The following is a 16,309-nucleotide window of genomic DNA, read 5'->3' as shown; positions in this document are numbered from 1 at the left end:
TGGCACGGAGCTTCACCGCTTCTATGGCCACAGCACAGGGAAGACATCACAGGACGAGGACCCCAGTTCTGCAGCCACCACCACAAACCCCAAACCTTATCCTCAGAACACGGCGGACTCACAGCTGTGGCTCTGCAGAACTGGGGTGCTCCAGCGACAGCTCGAAGGGAAGACAAGCGCCTCCCTGCTTCCAAAGAGTGGCATCTCCCAAAGAAGAGAGCTTTCAGATGGCAGTAAATTTTACTATTTTATTTGTGAAAAAACTACAAGCAGAATTCATAAATAGACATTTCTATTTAAAGCAGGAAAATGATAAAGTGGCTTCTAATAACAGTCGTGCACATGCCAGTAACAGGAATATATTAACATCTTTTATTTGCTAGACAAAGAGCAGTGTCCAATATAAATTTCCCGAAAACATTTAAGACCTGTGAATTTCTGACCAGTTCACAAAACCACCATTGACACTTTAGCATGAAGATTAAAACAAACCTAACAGGACTGTCAGCTCTAAAGACTTTACAGAGCGGAAAAACTTTCAGAAGCGTTATACAAGCTGTCTTTCTGGGCAAATGAAAAATATAGCTCGTATAATACATTAACATAAAAATCCACAAGATAAGATTATGTTTTGACATACTTAAACAAGCATTCTATATTTGTCTCCAACAAACAAAGCTAAGGAAATAATGTAACCATCTTTACACAGTAAATTAAGGTTACAAGTCATACACAAGAACAGAACTGCTTGCGCATTAAAAACTGTTCAGCTCCATTGTCATACTCTAAATGTTGGCTCTTAAAACCATTCGGTTACATACAAGCAAAGGTTATTATATAGTCAGCAATTAATAAGTTTTCAATAATTTAAGTTTATGGTAGAGCTTAAAAAAGTAGACTGAGAATGATCTTGGTAAGGCAGGTGAAAAATCTCAGTGGAAATAAACTCATGGAAGCTGCCGCCACGTTTTAGATCTGTCCAATCTGAGACCAATTAAAATAAATAGTCTGTTTGCCTAAAATGCTTTTGGATTCTCCCTTTGCATAACTGTTAAACTGAGCGAGTCGGGCAAGCTGTGTCGATATGTGTGTGTCGGTGTCAAATTGAAACTCAGCGAACGTAACACTGTGCTTTACTTACCTGCTTCTGTGCCACTGAACGCCCAGAGCCCGGTCCTTCCTCTAGACTAGTGTTTTGTTGGCTCGGTTGTTAACAACAGCAGGAAACCTACGGACGCAGTGTGAACAGAATCCCATTTCTGGACGCGTGCCTTGGGGTGCTGAGCTCAGAAACCAAGTGCAGAAGTGAATGCTGTCCTTCAAACCCACGGCACAACGGCCACAGACGAGGCCGGCTGAGCTGGATGCTCTGCTAGCAGTTCCTACCAAACGCAGAATTACAGGTCACTTGTCCCAAAGCCATTTTCCCACTTATTTATAGTAAGCTGCTTTATCAAGGAGGCACACCCAAAACCAGATTTTGCTTACTGAACCATAGCCGATGAGTAGCCGGGTACCGCGTTAAGGCTCTTTCACCTCATCTACAGGTCCATCCATTTGAGAAAGAAGCCATTTCCTGGTACACACAATGCTTTTTCATGCACAAATTCCCAGATTCAACAACAAATGGGAGCACACGGCTGACTTGAAGCACCAGGAAGAGCCCTATCGAAGGGACGTGCCGTGCGCTCACACGCGCTGCCGGATCGTGGGCCCCATGCGCGCAAGCCTAATTGATAACGGATCGATTACAAAGCAGTGCAAAATATACAAGTTTGGGGGCATCTTCAAAAAATCTCTCTTAAAAAATTATTCCAATACATTTCAGTAAAATAAATAAATATGGCTGACCAGTTTACCCTCCCTGAGACCCTTAAAGGAATAGTAAAAACTGGAAAAGGAATGTCTTTGCAATATCCCACTAACGTTAAAATGTGGATTGAGAAATTCATAGTATTTAAAACTATGTATAATAAATTGTCTTGATGCTCATAGGAAGCATCCGGTTTCCTTTGGTTCTTTAATAAATACTTTAAAAATGCTTAAAAAGGTTAAAGACGGCCTATACTGCGGATATCAGCAGAATGACATTGGGGTGCCCATAGGAACACACTGGGAACACCACCGCCACCACAAAGGCACTGCCACCATGTGCACCCTCAGGCAGAGGCTGGGAAGGATTGGTGGCACCTCACGGATTTCTGTCACCGTGAGAAAGGAACCAATGTCCGCTACTCAGAACCACGCTGATTTTAAAGGAAAGGTTACACCAGTTGCCCCGTACGAAGAGAAACGCCTCTTGCTGAGCAATTAATTCACAATGTAACAGCTGGCACGGAGTTGTCATAAAAAGAAGTGGCCCTCTTCATACCCCAAAGTTACACATAGATGTTGACCAAAGCCACAGCCTCTGGGCCTGAAATTACTGCAAAGCACTCTGGGGCCGCTAAACAAAGAAAAAAAAAAAAGCCAAAGAGGTGTTTTTCTACCTCTTCAGACTAGTGTTTTAGCAGGATAATGCATGGAAGGTAAACTGCAAAGCAACACTAACAGGCCAGGAAAAGGAATGACAGCCTGAATACGTCAGAGCACGAAGGAAGGAGGTGCTGGTCACAAGCAGCACCCAGCACCAAAGCTTTTCACTGCTTCTGCAGCAGGATACCAAGAGCATCGGCTGCCACATCCCTAACATCCCCGCTGGGCATTGCTCAGCTGCTCTGGAGCATGGCTGGAATTGTGCTGAACAGCAATCCCACAGCACAGGACATGGAGCCGATGGCACCCAAGTATGCACTGCAGCAAGAAACAGCCCCACAGCACTGCTGCCTGAAATCCCAAGCACAACTCCAGTTCTAGAGCTACCTCAGACATTGATGCAGGTCTGAAAAATGGCCAAAATTCATTACACCTAAGAATGCCAAACTTCTGTGGGATTGGCCATGCATGACACAGCGATGCTCGTGTTACTGAAGCATGTGGGTGGGGTGTGCTGACATCAGCCTGGCTCTGAGCACCCACAACTCCAGCTGGACACAAACCTGCAACGTACCGAGCCGAGTTACCCCAGTGCAAACACGAGCTGCTCTGGAGAGATCCTCTGATTTCACATCCCAAGGTATAAAAATCCAAACGGTGTTCAGTACACTTTAGCCATTGCTTAGGGAGGAAATGGGGAAGGAACAACTCAAGAAAATGGGTCCTGTCTAGGTTCAAACCTCCGGGAACACTCCTCACCTACGACCAGTTCCACCATTTCAGTTTCAGCACTTTCACAGAAGGGGACTGTCCCAGATCTTTAACTGCTCGATATCTTGTTTTCACTTCACAGTGTTTCAAGCACCAGCGTTTCCATGTATTGGTTTCAAATAACCCTTTATATATATTTATTTATATATATATTTATATATAATTTATATCAAAACTGATAGTACACAGTATAACTGGAAGAAGAACTGAACTTAAAAAGGATATGTTGAAAGAGGATGGAGTTTGTGAATGCAATAAATAAAGCCCCCTTCCCTCCCCACCCTCTCCCTATCCCAAAACAAAAGTCGTAACGTTCATGGAAAATTGTGCACAGCAGATATTATAAAAAGTAGATTCAGGAGCACATCCAATTATAAATGATTGTTAGGAAAATCATATAAAACAATGGAATACATAAAAGTGTCAAGAGTAATCATTAGGGTGAGAAATTCCTTGGTGGCCAGATGCCCACGGCAAGCAGAAATTATCCTGGTTGCATCAGTAAGAGGTCGATGTCCAAGGAAGTGTGTTCAAGCACAGAAGAGGCTCTCCAGGATGTGAGCAGCGTGGGCAGGTGGAGTGTTTGAATTTCATACCCTGATTCATAGTTTCCACAACTCCATGTGCAACTTTCAGAAAGATTCATCATTGACTGCTGACATGTCCCCCTTTGGCGTGGAGGAGCGGGACGAGCCCTTGTCTGTGCTCTCAGAGCCCGAGCTGCTCTGATTCTGTTGTTCTGATCCTGCACTGGAGGTCACTGTAGAAGATGACGTGGAAGAGGAGCGAGTCTTTTCCTTAAAGTCTGTGATAATTACCGTGACATTTCCCACTGTGACTGCCAGCTGTTGTGCAGTACTTCTGTCCACATTTTTCAGTCTGGGTCTAGGATAAATGAGAAAACATTTATAAACAAAATGAAGGAAGAGTTCATTAGAAAAAAAACAAAACAGCATTCAACAAGCTTGGTGGCCTTCCTTCCACTTGTCTGCACAGACTGTAATAATTGGGAAGAGAACCCAGGCAGCAGCAAACGCTGCACGGCAGAGGACACAGGTTTGACCTCCTGCCCCCTGCATCAGGGTATTCCATCCCAGGGGGAAGACCTGTTGTGTAGAGCAAACGGTGCCGTGCTGCTGACGGCTATCTTCAACCATCTCTGCTGGAAAGCAGGACACTAAACCAGAGCCAAGCAGACAGGAGCCAGGGAGACCTAGGGATCTCCTCCCTAAAGGGAGGATGAAAGGATTCTGTTATCTAAATTCTCCATCTTCCCATGCGCCCTGATGTTATGAGACAAGGCTGTGACTCTGCAGTACAAAGCCACATTAAAGTATTTGAACGCTGCTCTTTCATTCCCACATTGGAGCTTTGCAGCTGCAAACAACACGGGCACTGGGACAACTTGGCTCCTCTTCCAAACACTTTGAGCTTCTACATATCAGATGCCCAATCAGCCTGTGTGTGAAATCGCTCAGAACATTCCCTCTGGAAACAAAGTGATTGGAAATAACATCCAGAAGACACGGGGATGTTCCTTGCAGCTAGATCTTCGGGTTAGGGAAAGAAAGAACAACAGAAAAGAAACCGATATTTATAGTCCAGGATTATCTCAGTAATTTGCATGCTGTGCTATCATTCAGTTAGTAATGCAGCTAATAAGGGTCTGGACTCTAGGAAGCTGACATCCACATGTGTTTTGGGGGCTGGTCCAAAGCCCTGATATAACAAACCTCGGACACTCCTCCAGCTGCCAACCAATTCTAAGTCAGCTGCAGCAACTGCTGCAATTTACTGCTTTTCCTCCTAATTAAAGGTCAGACTTAAGCAGTGGAATATTCTCAGTAGGGAAATTAAAAAGCAGAGTCTTTATACTTCAGTGAAAAGTAGCTTGCTGAGAACTGCCTTATTCCAAGAGATGGGGGGAAGGATAGCTGCAGCTTTTAAACCAATTTTCTCTTTGTCTACAGTATATTAGGCTAATGCAGCCTAAACAAAAAAGAAAACTAAGCTGCTTTTGTATTTGCCACATATACTCATTGGCTTGCAGTGCTAAGTTAACAAGAAGAAGTCCTTAAAAAGTTAATCCATGTGGTATTCCAGAACCAGACAGAATAGAAAAAAGCATTAAGGATGAATGTACAGCTTGAGGGACAGAGAACTGTAGAAGTCTGTATTGCTGCAGACTTCCTCAACAAAAACAAAGCTGTTACACCACAAGCAGTATTTTCATATCAAACCTAGAAGGTGTTTCATACAAGTTGTATATTTCTAACAAGTACAGCAGGAACAATTCTAATAGTTTCGCAACACAGCCAGAATGCTAACCACATAGGAATACCCACGAGTAAAACTTCCCAGGCTTCTCAACCCGGCAGCTATGAGACGCACGCCCACGTGCACGCGTCGCACATACGCACTTGCTAGAGTGAGCAAGTGTAACATAACCACAGACCAGATGAGATGATGTCACCTCGTTTGTGGGTGACACGGAAGGGCAGCCAGCTCAGCAACTTCTGGGGTTTCCGTCAGCTTCTGATAACATCTCAGATGAGTGCTGCCCCAAAGCATCAGCACTGAACGCAGTGGTAAGTGTTCCCGGAAGCGTAGTACACGTATGTATTTTCCTCCTCAAACCCTGAGTTCCTCTAGGAAACCCAGCTCTTCCTGTAACTGGGCTGGGGCAGTTGTTTTCCCTCTTACTCAGCCCAAGAAATGCTGGCCCAGATACACAAACAGACTTTACTGCCTCCACCTCCCGGCAGCACCAAACATGCACTCCTGCCACAGCTTCTCCAGAGCCACCAGTGATCAAACACACTGATGCTTCACATCCCGTTTTATAGCTGAAAAAGTTTATGGCCAAGAAATGCAATTCAAAACAAAGAGTGCAAGACAATGTAAAATAAACAAAAGTTCTGTCAGAAATAGGCATGGTAACCACGAGTTCAAAGAGGGCTCCTTCAAAGATGAGTAACCAAAAAATACTAAGAAACTTGGGCATGAAAATGAAGAGAAGGTGGTGATGCACTGGAACAGGTTGCCCAAGGAGGCTGTGGATGCCCCATCCCTGCAGGCATTCAAGGCCAGGCTGGATGTGGCTCTGGGCAGCCTGGGCTGGTGGCTGGCAACCCTGCACACAGCAAGGGGGTTGAAATGAGATGAGCATTGTGGTCCTTTTCAACCCAGGCCATTCTATGACTCCATGATAAAACAGGTAACCTGGAACTCTGTAAAAATCACAGAATCACAGAATGACCCGGGTTAGAAGGGACCTCAAGGATCATGAAGCTCCAACCCCCCTGCCTGGCAGGGCCACCAAACTTCCACATTTACTAGATGAGGCTGCCCAGGGCCCCCCATCCAACCTGGATGGATGGAACACCTCCAGGGACGGGGCATCCACAACCTCCCTGGGCAGCCTGTTCCAGGACCTCACCACTCTCCTAGTAAAGAACTTCCCCCTAACATCTAACCTAAATCTTCCCTCTTTCAACTTAAAGCCATTTCCCTTTGTCCTGCTATTATCATCCCTTTCCAAGAGTTTATTCCCCCCTCCCGATTATAGGCTCCCTTCAGGTACTGAAAGGCTGAATCGGGGCCTTGAAAAGATGACTGACAATGCTCTTGAGGGCATTGAGCTGCAAGTTAAATTCCACTAAACTAAGCACTTAGAGTTTAATATTCAGAGGAGATTACGTACTCCCTAAAAATAGTCCTGATAGACCTGATGCTACTAAGGATTAATTAGGAATGACGAAGTCTTGTCACAAAACATGAACGAGATAACTCGGCAGTAGACAGAATGACTCCTTTAAGAAGTGAAAACAATTATTTGATGCAATCTATCAACATAACATTATCTCATTAGTCAAGTGCATTGAGTCTCCTGCATCCTAAGCCTTGAAGGAAGCATGGTTTTGAAAAGAGCAAGAAATATATATATATATCACTGCAATAAAGCTGTATTTCTACAACCAGCTCAAGAACACAGACTTAAATCTTAGTGCAATGAGGAGAACAGTTGGCAGGAGTCACCACAAACAACTCTGTCTTCTCATTTCAGCACAACAAATCTCACAACGCCTTTACTACATTCAAATGAATTACTCTATAAAGGATAGCCACTGTTAAACATTTTCATTCTATTACTTACAATCTTCCAAGACAGTTTCCTGCAGTCTCGTCTTGCCAATCTTTACACTAAGACAACAGTGGAAATCATATCTCACATGTACTTTGTGACTGTTTGCAGCTAACTAGTGTTGACTGAGTTCACATAGCTTCACTGGAAAATACCTGTGTTATAGAACACCATTAAGAAACACAATTCTTATGTAGCCCACGCAGGGAAAAGTGCCCAGCTGAATTCTGCTTCTTGTAGCCATGTTCACTCAAGAACATAAAACCAGTACTTTGATTCCCAAAGTATGAAGTAAAGCACAAGACACTACTTAAGGAAAACAAGCACAGAGTATCAGTGTAGACAAGACTAGGATCAAACTCCTCTCCATAAACAGCTGCTCATTTCAGATAGGTAAACAAAACCGACCATCCATACTTCTCGCTAACAGCAAGAGTCCAACAAATCTGCGCACAGTCTTAACTCCAGCATATTCACAGAATTACCCTGACAATTACTGTGACTTAACTACAGGTAAGGAAATTAAAAAATAAGTAAGCCTTCATTACTGCTATCAAGCAATGGTAAGAATTTGACCAAGATCAGTACGATGACTGATGAATTCTGTCCAACCAAGAAGCATTACTGCCCAAGTGACATATGATTTAAGCAATGAAATGTGAACTGAGTGGCTAACAGAACAAGTAATTCCAATGCTTGAATCTGTCCTCACCAGAAGAGTGTCTGAGAGCTTACACATGCGCAGCCAAGGAAGGTCGTGTCATACTGACTGTACCAGATCCTGTCCATTAGACAGTACTGTCAGCCCATCAGAAGAGCAGTGTCTGCTATGTAATACAATTCTCAGATATTAAGAGCTTAATGTTTTCTATAAAGTTACCTTGAAGTGTGATTTGAGTCGCTCGTCTTTGTTGTAGTATTCCCAGACTGTATGCTATTTGCTTCACTAGGAGGATCTTTCACAATATCTGACTTTGGTCTGTAAGAATTGAAAGGAAAACGGGAGATCATGTTAGATTAACATTCAAATCAATCAATCAATGCGCAGCACTGCTTAAAGTAACACCACATTTAACACTGCATCCTTGAAACTTACTTAGTCTTCTTGTTAGTGTTCTTCTTTGTGACGCTGGGACTGATTTCCTTCTCTTTGTCAGGTTTTTCTTTATCTTGTTTTTCCACTTTCTCCTTCTTCTCCTTCTTGGGTGGTGGTGGGGTTGCATACTGTTGGGCAACTTGTTGTGCCACCAACTGAGAGTTTATCCTAGGTTTTCTACAACGATAATAGAGAGACCTGCAGTCAGACTTTTTAAAGCAACAATTACTTCACAGAAAACACTGCAAAGATTTATTTCAGCGACGGGGGAAGAATACCTCACTTAAGAAATACCACATGGATGCCCTCATTCCACGTTGAGTCCTACTGTTGCTACCAAACAAGACACAAGTGTTCAAGTTAAGAAATGCTCCTTGCTGCTGTTCCATCATTTTCAGCCTCATCTAATACTCTTAAAGTATAATGCTCCCTTTCTTCTACCTGTTTCATGAAAATACAGCCCAATTTTAGACAACAGTGAAAAGCAGCTTCCAAGAAGTTGCCAATCGCAGCACATGGGCTACTCTACAACAGAAGGAACACAGGTAAAGATAAAAGTCAGTTCCCTGATAAATATCAGGCTCCAGCTGTATTTTTTCAAACCAGTTTCTGGTGCACTGATGCAGCAAGCAGTACATGTAACAAAGAACAAGAGAAGGTAACTGAGATGGCTTTGTCCCAAGCACCAGGATTGAAATTCACAGAAAACAAACAGGCATTCAGCACCCTACAGGGAGAAAGGCTGTGCCAGCCCCCGGCATGTCGTGCTCACACCATTGTCTGAAAGCCCCAAGTGGAGCTCTGGGATGTATACAGTGTACACTTGGGCTGAAAGGGAAGCACAAGAGAGTCAACTCCTCCAAATCACAGTGAAGTCCTCAGCACAGGGCAGAAGGAATGGCTGCTTGCCATCACATCATGTGGCAACGCAAGGCAAGGCACCAGCCTATGCCATGATTGCCACAACAGCTCAAGCCAGAGCAAGGTAAGCAAGCAGTGCACAGGTGAAGCAATGCACAGCAACATAACTCACAGGTTGGAGCCAGAAAGAAAATGTTCAAATTACGATTTATATAAAAAACAACAACAAGGCATGCAAGAACCTGACACTCACACAGTCCCAAGTAATTCATACCTTGGTTTCTTCTGCATTCCTCAACCAAACTCTTAGTTTAGCAGCTCGCCAGCTCACCCTCTGGCCCAGCACAGAGCAGTACCATTACACCACAAAGACCTACACTCTCCCTGTGGCTTTGGAGGGGAAGGAAACAGAGCTGTCAACTCTATTAGGAGCTGAACACTAATTGCAATTGTTGTCGATGCTTATCCATGTTGTTATACTGGTTCCTAGCACAGCTCAAGCTTATGCAGGTTAAGGAAAGCCTCTCACGGCAGCACACAGCTGACACACGCACCAGTGGGGGGATCTTGGGAACTACAGGAAGCCACAACTCCCCCACAGCTCTCGGGTCGTTTGAAAACTGCCTGCACTGAAGTTACACCACTGACTGCCGCTGGAACCCTGAAACAAACTCTATTAGCCTGATCATCACCCATATCATTAAGGCCACCCTGCTGATTACCCAGCTCTTCAGATTGTCAGCTCTTTGGTCCTGCTCAGCATTACAGGGCACAAACCCAAGTCATTGCACGCACCCGTGGTGAACTCGTGGCTGCTGCCCTACAAACAGGGCAGCAACAGGCACCACCAACCTCCAGAGCCATCTCTGCTGTGGCTACCCTTCCTACTAATGCACATTGGGCCGCATCTGCCCTGACACTTGAATTCACAATGAGTTATTACCAAGTCTACAGGCTGGAATCGGGGTAATCTATGTCAACACCACCACCATTTGTATTTTTCATGCAGTACAGAAACTATTATGCACTCTGTGCTACAATCTGCACGTGTTTCCTAGAGAACAAAGAATCTGGATTTCAGCCTTCAATATGCATGGTGCACCAGTAATTATTGTGCCAGAAAGCTCTGCAGATCAGACCAAGCAGTTCCCTGTTCTATGCAACAGTTTACAGAACAGCAGAGGTGTTTAGCACCCCGGCACCTAGAACCCTGCTGTACAGCAACTTCTGTCTGCTGACTGTGAATAAGCATGCAAAAAAGCCTTTTTTTATACAGAAGTCAGAGTGATGCAGTCACACACGGCTGGCAGCAGCAGCTTGTCTGAAGCAACCTGCTGACCCACCACTCTTCCAGGAACTGAAAGTCATGACATTTTTCCTTGCCAGCAGCTAATGCGATTAAATAATAATAATAATAAAAGGGTTGTTGGTTTGTGTATTGTTTCCTTATCTTCACTTCCTATACCTTAAAAGTTAATGTGAAAAATCTCAAGCATCAAGGAACCTCCAAAGGAAAGGAAGACACCATCTCCCTGCACCATTAACCCCACAGCATGGAGCTGCCTCCCATGCTACACTCACAGCGATCTGAGCGATCTGCTGCTCACCCAGACAGGTAAATCAGAACCTGGGGCTGTGTGTGGGAAGACCCAGCTCAGGAACCTGAGAGCATCACTTTCCATATCTCCCTGCTTTTAATTCTGTTGCTGTTTGTGATGTTATTCTCAACTTTAATGGCTACCGAGCTGTAGTTCGTGTTGCTTGGATAAAGACCTGATTTTTAAAGGGGATATGACTTCTATTTAATGAGGGGCCTTAGCTGATAAAAGAGCACAAGTCAGAACACAAGTTCACCATCCAGCATAACAGTAATAGCAATGCAGTAACCAATGCCTTGCAGTCAGGCCCACAGTGCTGCTCCAGCCAGGACCCACTGGTTACAGGCCCTTCACAAGAAGCCAAACAAAGCAAGCATAACAGCATGCTTCCAGCACAGCAAGTCATAACCATAGTAACCACAACCAAGGGATGTGAGGCAGTACCCCAGCCTCACTGCAAGCACAGCCCTGTCCCACATCACACCGGCTGCTCAGCCTTCCAGGAGCAGCAGCACTGCTGTGTGACAGCTCACACTGGGCACCACTCGCCTTCCTGAGTGCAAGCACTGACACAAAGCCAGTGGGAACAACCAAGTCCAATTCCCACAAGGGCTACAACAAATTAGCATCCCGTCCAGAATGTGAACTCATAAAAACAGAAGGAACCCTTCTTGCTGCTTTTTTTTACTTTTTCCTCTCAAATTCCTTTTTTCCTTCCTTTTCTGAACATTACAATGTGTCCAAGTGTTCCTGACCCTAATACACCACTATTACCTTAATATAAGTTATCGTTCAACCAGAATACCCTGAACAGAAACGTAATGCCCCTTTCAAATTTTCTGTATGACAGAGAGTCTCAGAAATGAGCATTAACCAGTTTTGTCCCAAATCTGCTCCCCAGTTTGCAGCATGAACACAATTCGTACAAACCATGAACATATCCAGGTGACAAAAATTAAACCTCATCTCAGCCTCTTCTAAACAGCACACCAACATCTATCTTAGCTTTTAATCGAAGGTCACCATGCACACAACACAGCCAACAAATCCCAGTCTCCACAATGTCTTTGAAGAGATGCAACACTGCACAGTGGTCTCAAACACATCCAAGTTCCACACTAGCAACAAAAAGGGCAAAATTACTGTAGTGATGCCAACAGCTGAGCATAAGAACAATTTCTCCATGCAAATGTCCAGGACAAAATGGTTTCCCATTACCTGGCATTAAGTTTGGCTTTGCTTGGGCAGTTTCCCCCTAGTTAAGGCAACAGTCTGGGTAAAAACCCAACTGTGAAGATGCAGTCTCAATGAACACTCAATGAACACTGCCCATGTTTTTAGAATCCAGTGACAAGGACTGGATTCTTCCACCCTAAAACTAAGTACAATTAAACTGAATTAAACTATGCTTTCAAAATTGCATTCAACCAAATTGCTTCACATTAGCTATAGTGCTCAACTGCAGCTGACCACAGGAGCAGCAAAGAAATTGTGATCCATGAGAAAGCTGAACTTCAGAGCATGATTTGGGCACCCAGGTCTTCACCTTGTGTTGCACACAAATAGTCCCAGCTACCAAAGAACACCTCAAGGGACCCACAAGGAGCACTGAGTCATGCTCCTGACCACCTTACCCCTTCCCTAACAGAGCTGGGCTGTACCCTGTCCCACTAAATGACACTGCATGAGACCAACAGGAAGCACCTGAAATGGCAGAGGGATCCCACACACTGCTGCGCTCCCAAAACAAGAAAGCACTGTACTCCTAAGGTTCTGACAAGCATCTTCCAGTGTACTTCCTTCCATATCTTCAAGCTCTCCTTTGGAAGCCCATTTCAGGGCTGAAAACAGAGCACAAGCACTGCATACAGATCACACCATGCGTTCAACATGTGCTATTTACTCGGAGCTGGATTTGCAGGGGGATAAAGAAGGATAAGTCTCACCGTATTTTTCACGTGACCCTAATTTCTGTATCTGTTTGGGATTTCTCTGATCCTGCTTTCTTGACACAGCACAAACCACCCACCTCCTGAAGACACAGCATGGAAACCGCAGCCTGCTTTACAGCCACGGCAGCACACACGGGGACTCTGGCAATCCCAGCAATGTGGATCTAATTATAATTGCTCTTACTTTCCTACAACTCTGTTATCAGAAGAATGAAAGTAGCATCAAGTGGGATTTCAGAGTCAAAAGCCTCATGTAACATGAAGTACTGAGGATTTGGGTAATTTCATGCTGTTCGAGCTTTGATGCAAGTGGTGATACAGCAGACCTCTGAGAGGCTCTCTGCTTCTTTTGAGGAAATCTGTTTCATATGCAGCACAGTGTAAAGTTGAAGTACATGATTATTTTAATAATCCCAGCAACACATGAGCGTGTCTCTGCTCAAAGGAAAAACGGGACTAAAAGTACTGATGTGTTTATGAAACCACTAGTGCCAGAACTATGCTACAGTTAATCCCACTGCTGAGAAATTCTGCTAGGGAGGTTAGGAACCAACCCATGGATATACACAACAAAAAGAATAAAATCACCTTCTTTAAGGAACGTTACACCTACAGGGGTCTAAACTTGAGAGAAATTAAGCCATAAAAACAACAGGATGAGCACTCCTTGCATGCATGTTCCAGCTCAGTTGCTGTGACCACACAGCCTTTTTCACCAGCAAGAAAAGAGATGAATGGCCAAACTGCCCTTAGTGTACAACTACACAGTGTCACGGGAGCTGCATACAGGTACCTGAGCTTCCCTATGTAGTACAAGGCCACAGGACAGCAGCAGGACCACGAACAAAATGTCAAACAGTAAGAAACACATGACTGAGCAGTACTCTGTTGAAAGAAGGGAGTTCTCCTTCTGCACTGACTGTCTGAAGTAGATGTAAAATAAAGCTAACCCAAGGAAGACCAAACTGTGGGTTGCAGGTTTGGGGTTTTCACAAGCAAGACACAGGAAGGACAGGCTTTGCTGTGAACCACACATGAGTACACAGCAAAGCGTTATGTATGACTGTCAGTGTTACGTCTGAACACTTTGGAAAGAGAAAAGTGCAAGAAAATAATGACTTTACACACACAAATCCACTGTTCACCACAGAGTACATGAAGCCCATTTAAAAACACACGGCCACCTATGGTGAGCTTCCAGCGCACCCTCAGCCTCCTGTGTGCCCTGCAGCAAAGGGCAGCAATGCACCAGCCAGGACTGCTAAGGCAACCCCTCCTTTTCTTTTCCTTGGTCCTTAAATTAAGAGTTAAAAGGTTATTAAATTAAACCCAAGCACTACCGGAGAAAGCACTTACTGGAAGCTGCCCGCTCGCTGCCCATCCGTCACTCTGCAGTGTCAGAGGTTCTTTCAGTGACACTTGCAGGAACATGCAACTCTTACATCTTAGCAGGAGGCTCAGCACTGGCTTTTTCCTTACAATTTAGGCATGTTTACAAATCACGATGCCCACCAGCTGGAGAAGGAGCTCAGTAGAAGGAATACCAACACACAAATTGCACTGTGAGGACAATGCCAGAGAGCGAGGATGTATGGAGAATGGCTGGAGTATTTTTCACTGCAGAAGCACCCTTACAGCTCTCCCTGAAGTCCACCTGCTTGCCACCAAGGGGCAGAGCTTGCAGCCCTGAGTACAAAGAGCAGCAAAGAGAGCTCCTGCTGCACTCAGGAGTGATGAGCCATCCTCATAAAGTCCTCTGCAAAACCACACTTCAAGAGCAAAAACACACTTTTTGCAACAACTTCTACTGTTTTTTTGCAAGAAAGAATTTCTACAGCAGTAGGAAAACTGTGTTACCGCATACAAAACCCACAACCGAGTTGAAAGAAAACCAGATGCAGCCAGAAAGACGTGACAAAGTCTGAACTTGAGATGATGGCCCTGAGATTACAGCCTCCTTTTCCTTAGGCTATGTCCTTTGGTCACCAAAACTGCAAAAGCTGCAGCACTGCTGCTTCTGGCACCTCCATCCAGGCACACCTCACTGCAGAACTACCAAAGGATCCCTGATTTACAACTTCTAAAACTGTCAGGGAAAACTCACTGATCTCAGCACAAAATTTACTCGCCTGCTATCACCCGAAGGATGATAAAACCAAAGCGATTTCACTCGCATGTCAGAAATAAGCTGCTCTCACTAGCAAAAATTGGAAAACAGTTCATAAAGCTGGCAGCAACCACAATGCGTGCAATAAAATACTCAGATTTATAACAAAACAATTCCTTGAATGCTCCTTCCTGTTGGACTCGTTATTGAGCTGTGTGTAATCCTGTGGAAAGCAAACAGTCCCTCAACTTCCTATCCTGCAGCAAGGTGCATCAGCAGCACGAAGGCTGACAGCTCCATGCCTACAACAGCTGAGCCATTCCTCTGGAGTTCCCATGTTGCAGAGCTACCTGCAGTGCAGGGATGTGCCAGTTCACTGGTGTGAGATCGTGCTGTGCTCATGGCACAGCAGCACTCCGTATGCTGGGGGGAAAAAAAGACTTCTCTATCATTTACCAGCCAGGCTCAATTCACACAGCAGCACGATGAGACGCTACCTGTTCTGCAGCAGATGCTCAACAGTCTCTGTAGGCCCTAAATCTCCAGGGATGCCATGAAAAGAAGCCAAGTGAGCAAGGTGGCGATTTTAATTCAGCTACATCAGAAGGGCTTTATCTCATGAGAGAAGCTGAGCCCTGCCACAGCATGCTCTGCACAGAAACTGTTGCTGCCTGTGGTCCGAGAGGAAAGCTCCCTGCCCAGTGGAGCAGCATGCTCTCCTAACACTGCATGGAATACCAGATGCTCTGAGACAAGGATGCAGGCAGGCATGCCTTTTTATAAGGTGACCACGCACCTTAGAGCTTTATTTCTTGTCAGGAGATACGCAATGAGAACAGAACACAGACAGGCAAGTGAAACCCTCTGTGCCTGAGCACAGCACTCTGCTGGGGAAGCCCAGGGAGCCCCCAGCTGCAGCTCTGCCACTGCTCCCACACCTGCGTCAGGCAAATCAGCACCGCAGCCCCAGGAGCACCACTTTCTGCTTTCAGAATTATCACTCCTGGGCTGGAGGAACTGACTTCAGCTCTTCCTCACCTAACGTTTATTTGTATAAAAGAGACCCCACACAAACACACAGAAACGCAATCAGTTGCTCTCCTTCTGGGCTCCAAGGAGTGCAAGAGAGCAAGCTCTGTTGGAAGTTCTTTCTTTGAATTCTCCAAAGCAACTCTGGTGCTCCATCACACAGCAGCGGTTATCGCTGCTGAAAGCTACCAGCTCAGCCAGGAACCCGCGCCAGCTGCAAATCACCGCGACCAGCCCGGCACCATCACTTAAAGTCATTTTCCATTTAAAGAGCCT

The 16,309-nt window shown here is 45.0% G+C and overlaps 1 protein-coding gene across 1 annotated transcript in view; it reads right to left on the bottom strand.

Moving 5' to 3' along the window:
- Positions 1–349: 349 nt before the first annotated feature.
- RYBP (RING1 and YY1 binding protein) overlaps positions 350–16,309 on the bottom strand; it is a 34,870-nt gene continuing 18,910 nt past the window's right edge. The window contains exons 3-5 of the mRNA XM_072347636.1: positions 8,487–8,663; positions 8,271–8,369; positions 350–4,131 (exon numbers count right to left, since the gene is read on the bottom strand). Coding sequence (XP_072203737.1) covers positions 3,879–4,131; positions 8,271–8,369; positions 8,487–8,663 — 529 coding nt within the window. The 3' untranslated portion in view covers positions 350–3,878. The remainder of the gene's footprint in view (positions 4,132–8,270; positions 8,370–8,486; positions 8,664–16,309) is intronic.

Source organism: Excalfactoria chinensis, chromosome 12 (assembly GCF_039878825.1).
Source record: "Excalfactoria chinensis isolate bCotChi1 chromosome 12, bCotChi1.hap2, whole genome shotgun sequence".
Taxonomy (NCBI): Eukaryota; Metazoa; Chordata; class Aves; order Galliformes; family Phasianidae; genus Excalfactoria; species Excalfactoria chinensis.
This window is presented reverse-complemented; position numbering and strand designations above follow the sequence as displayed.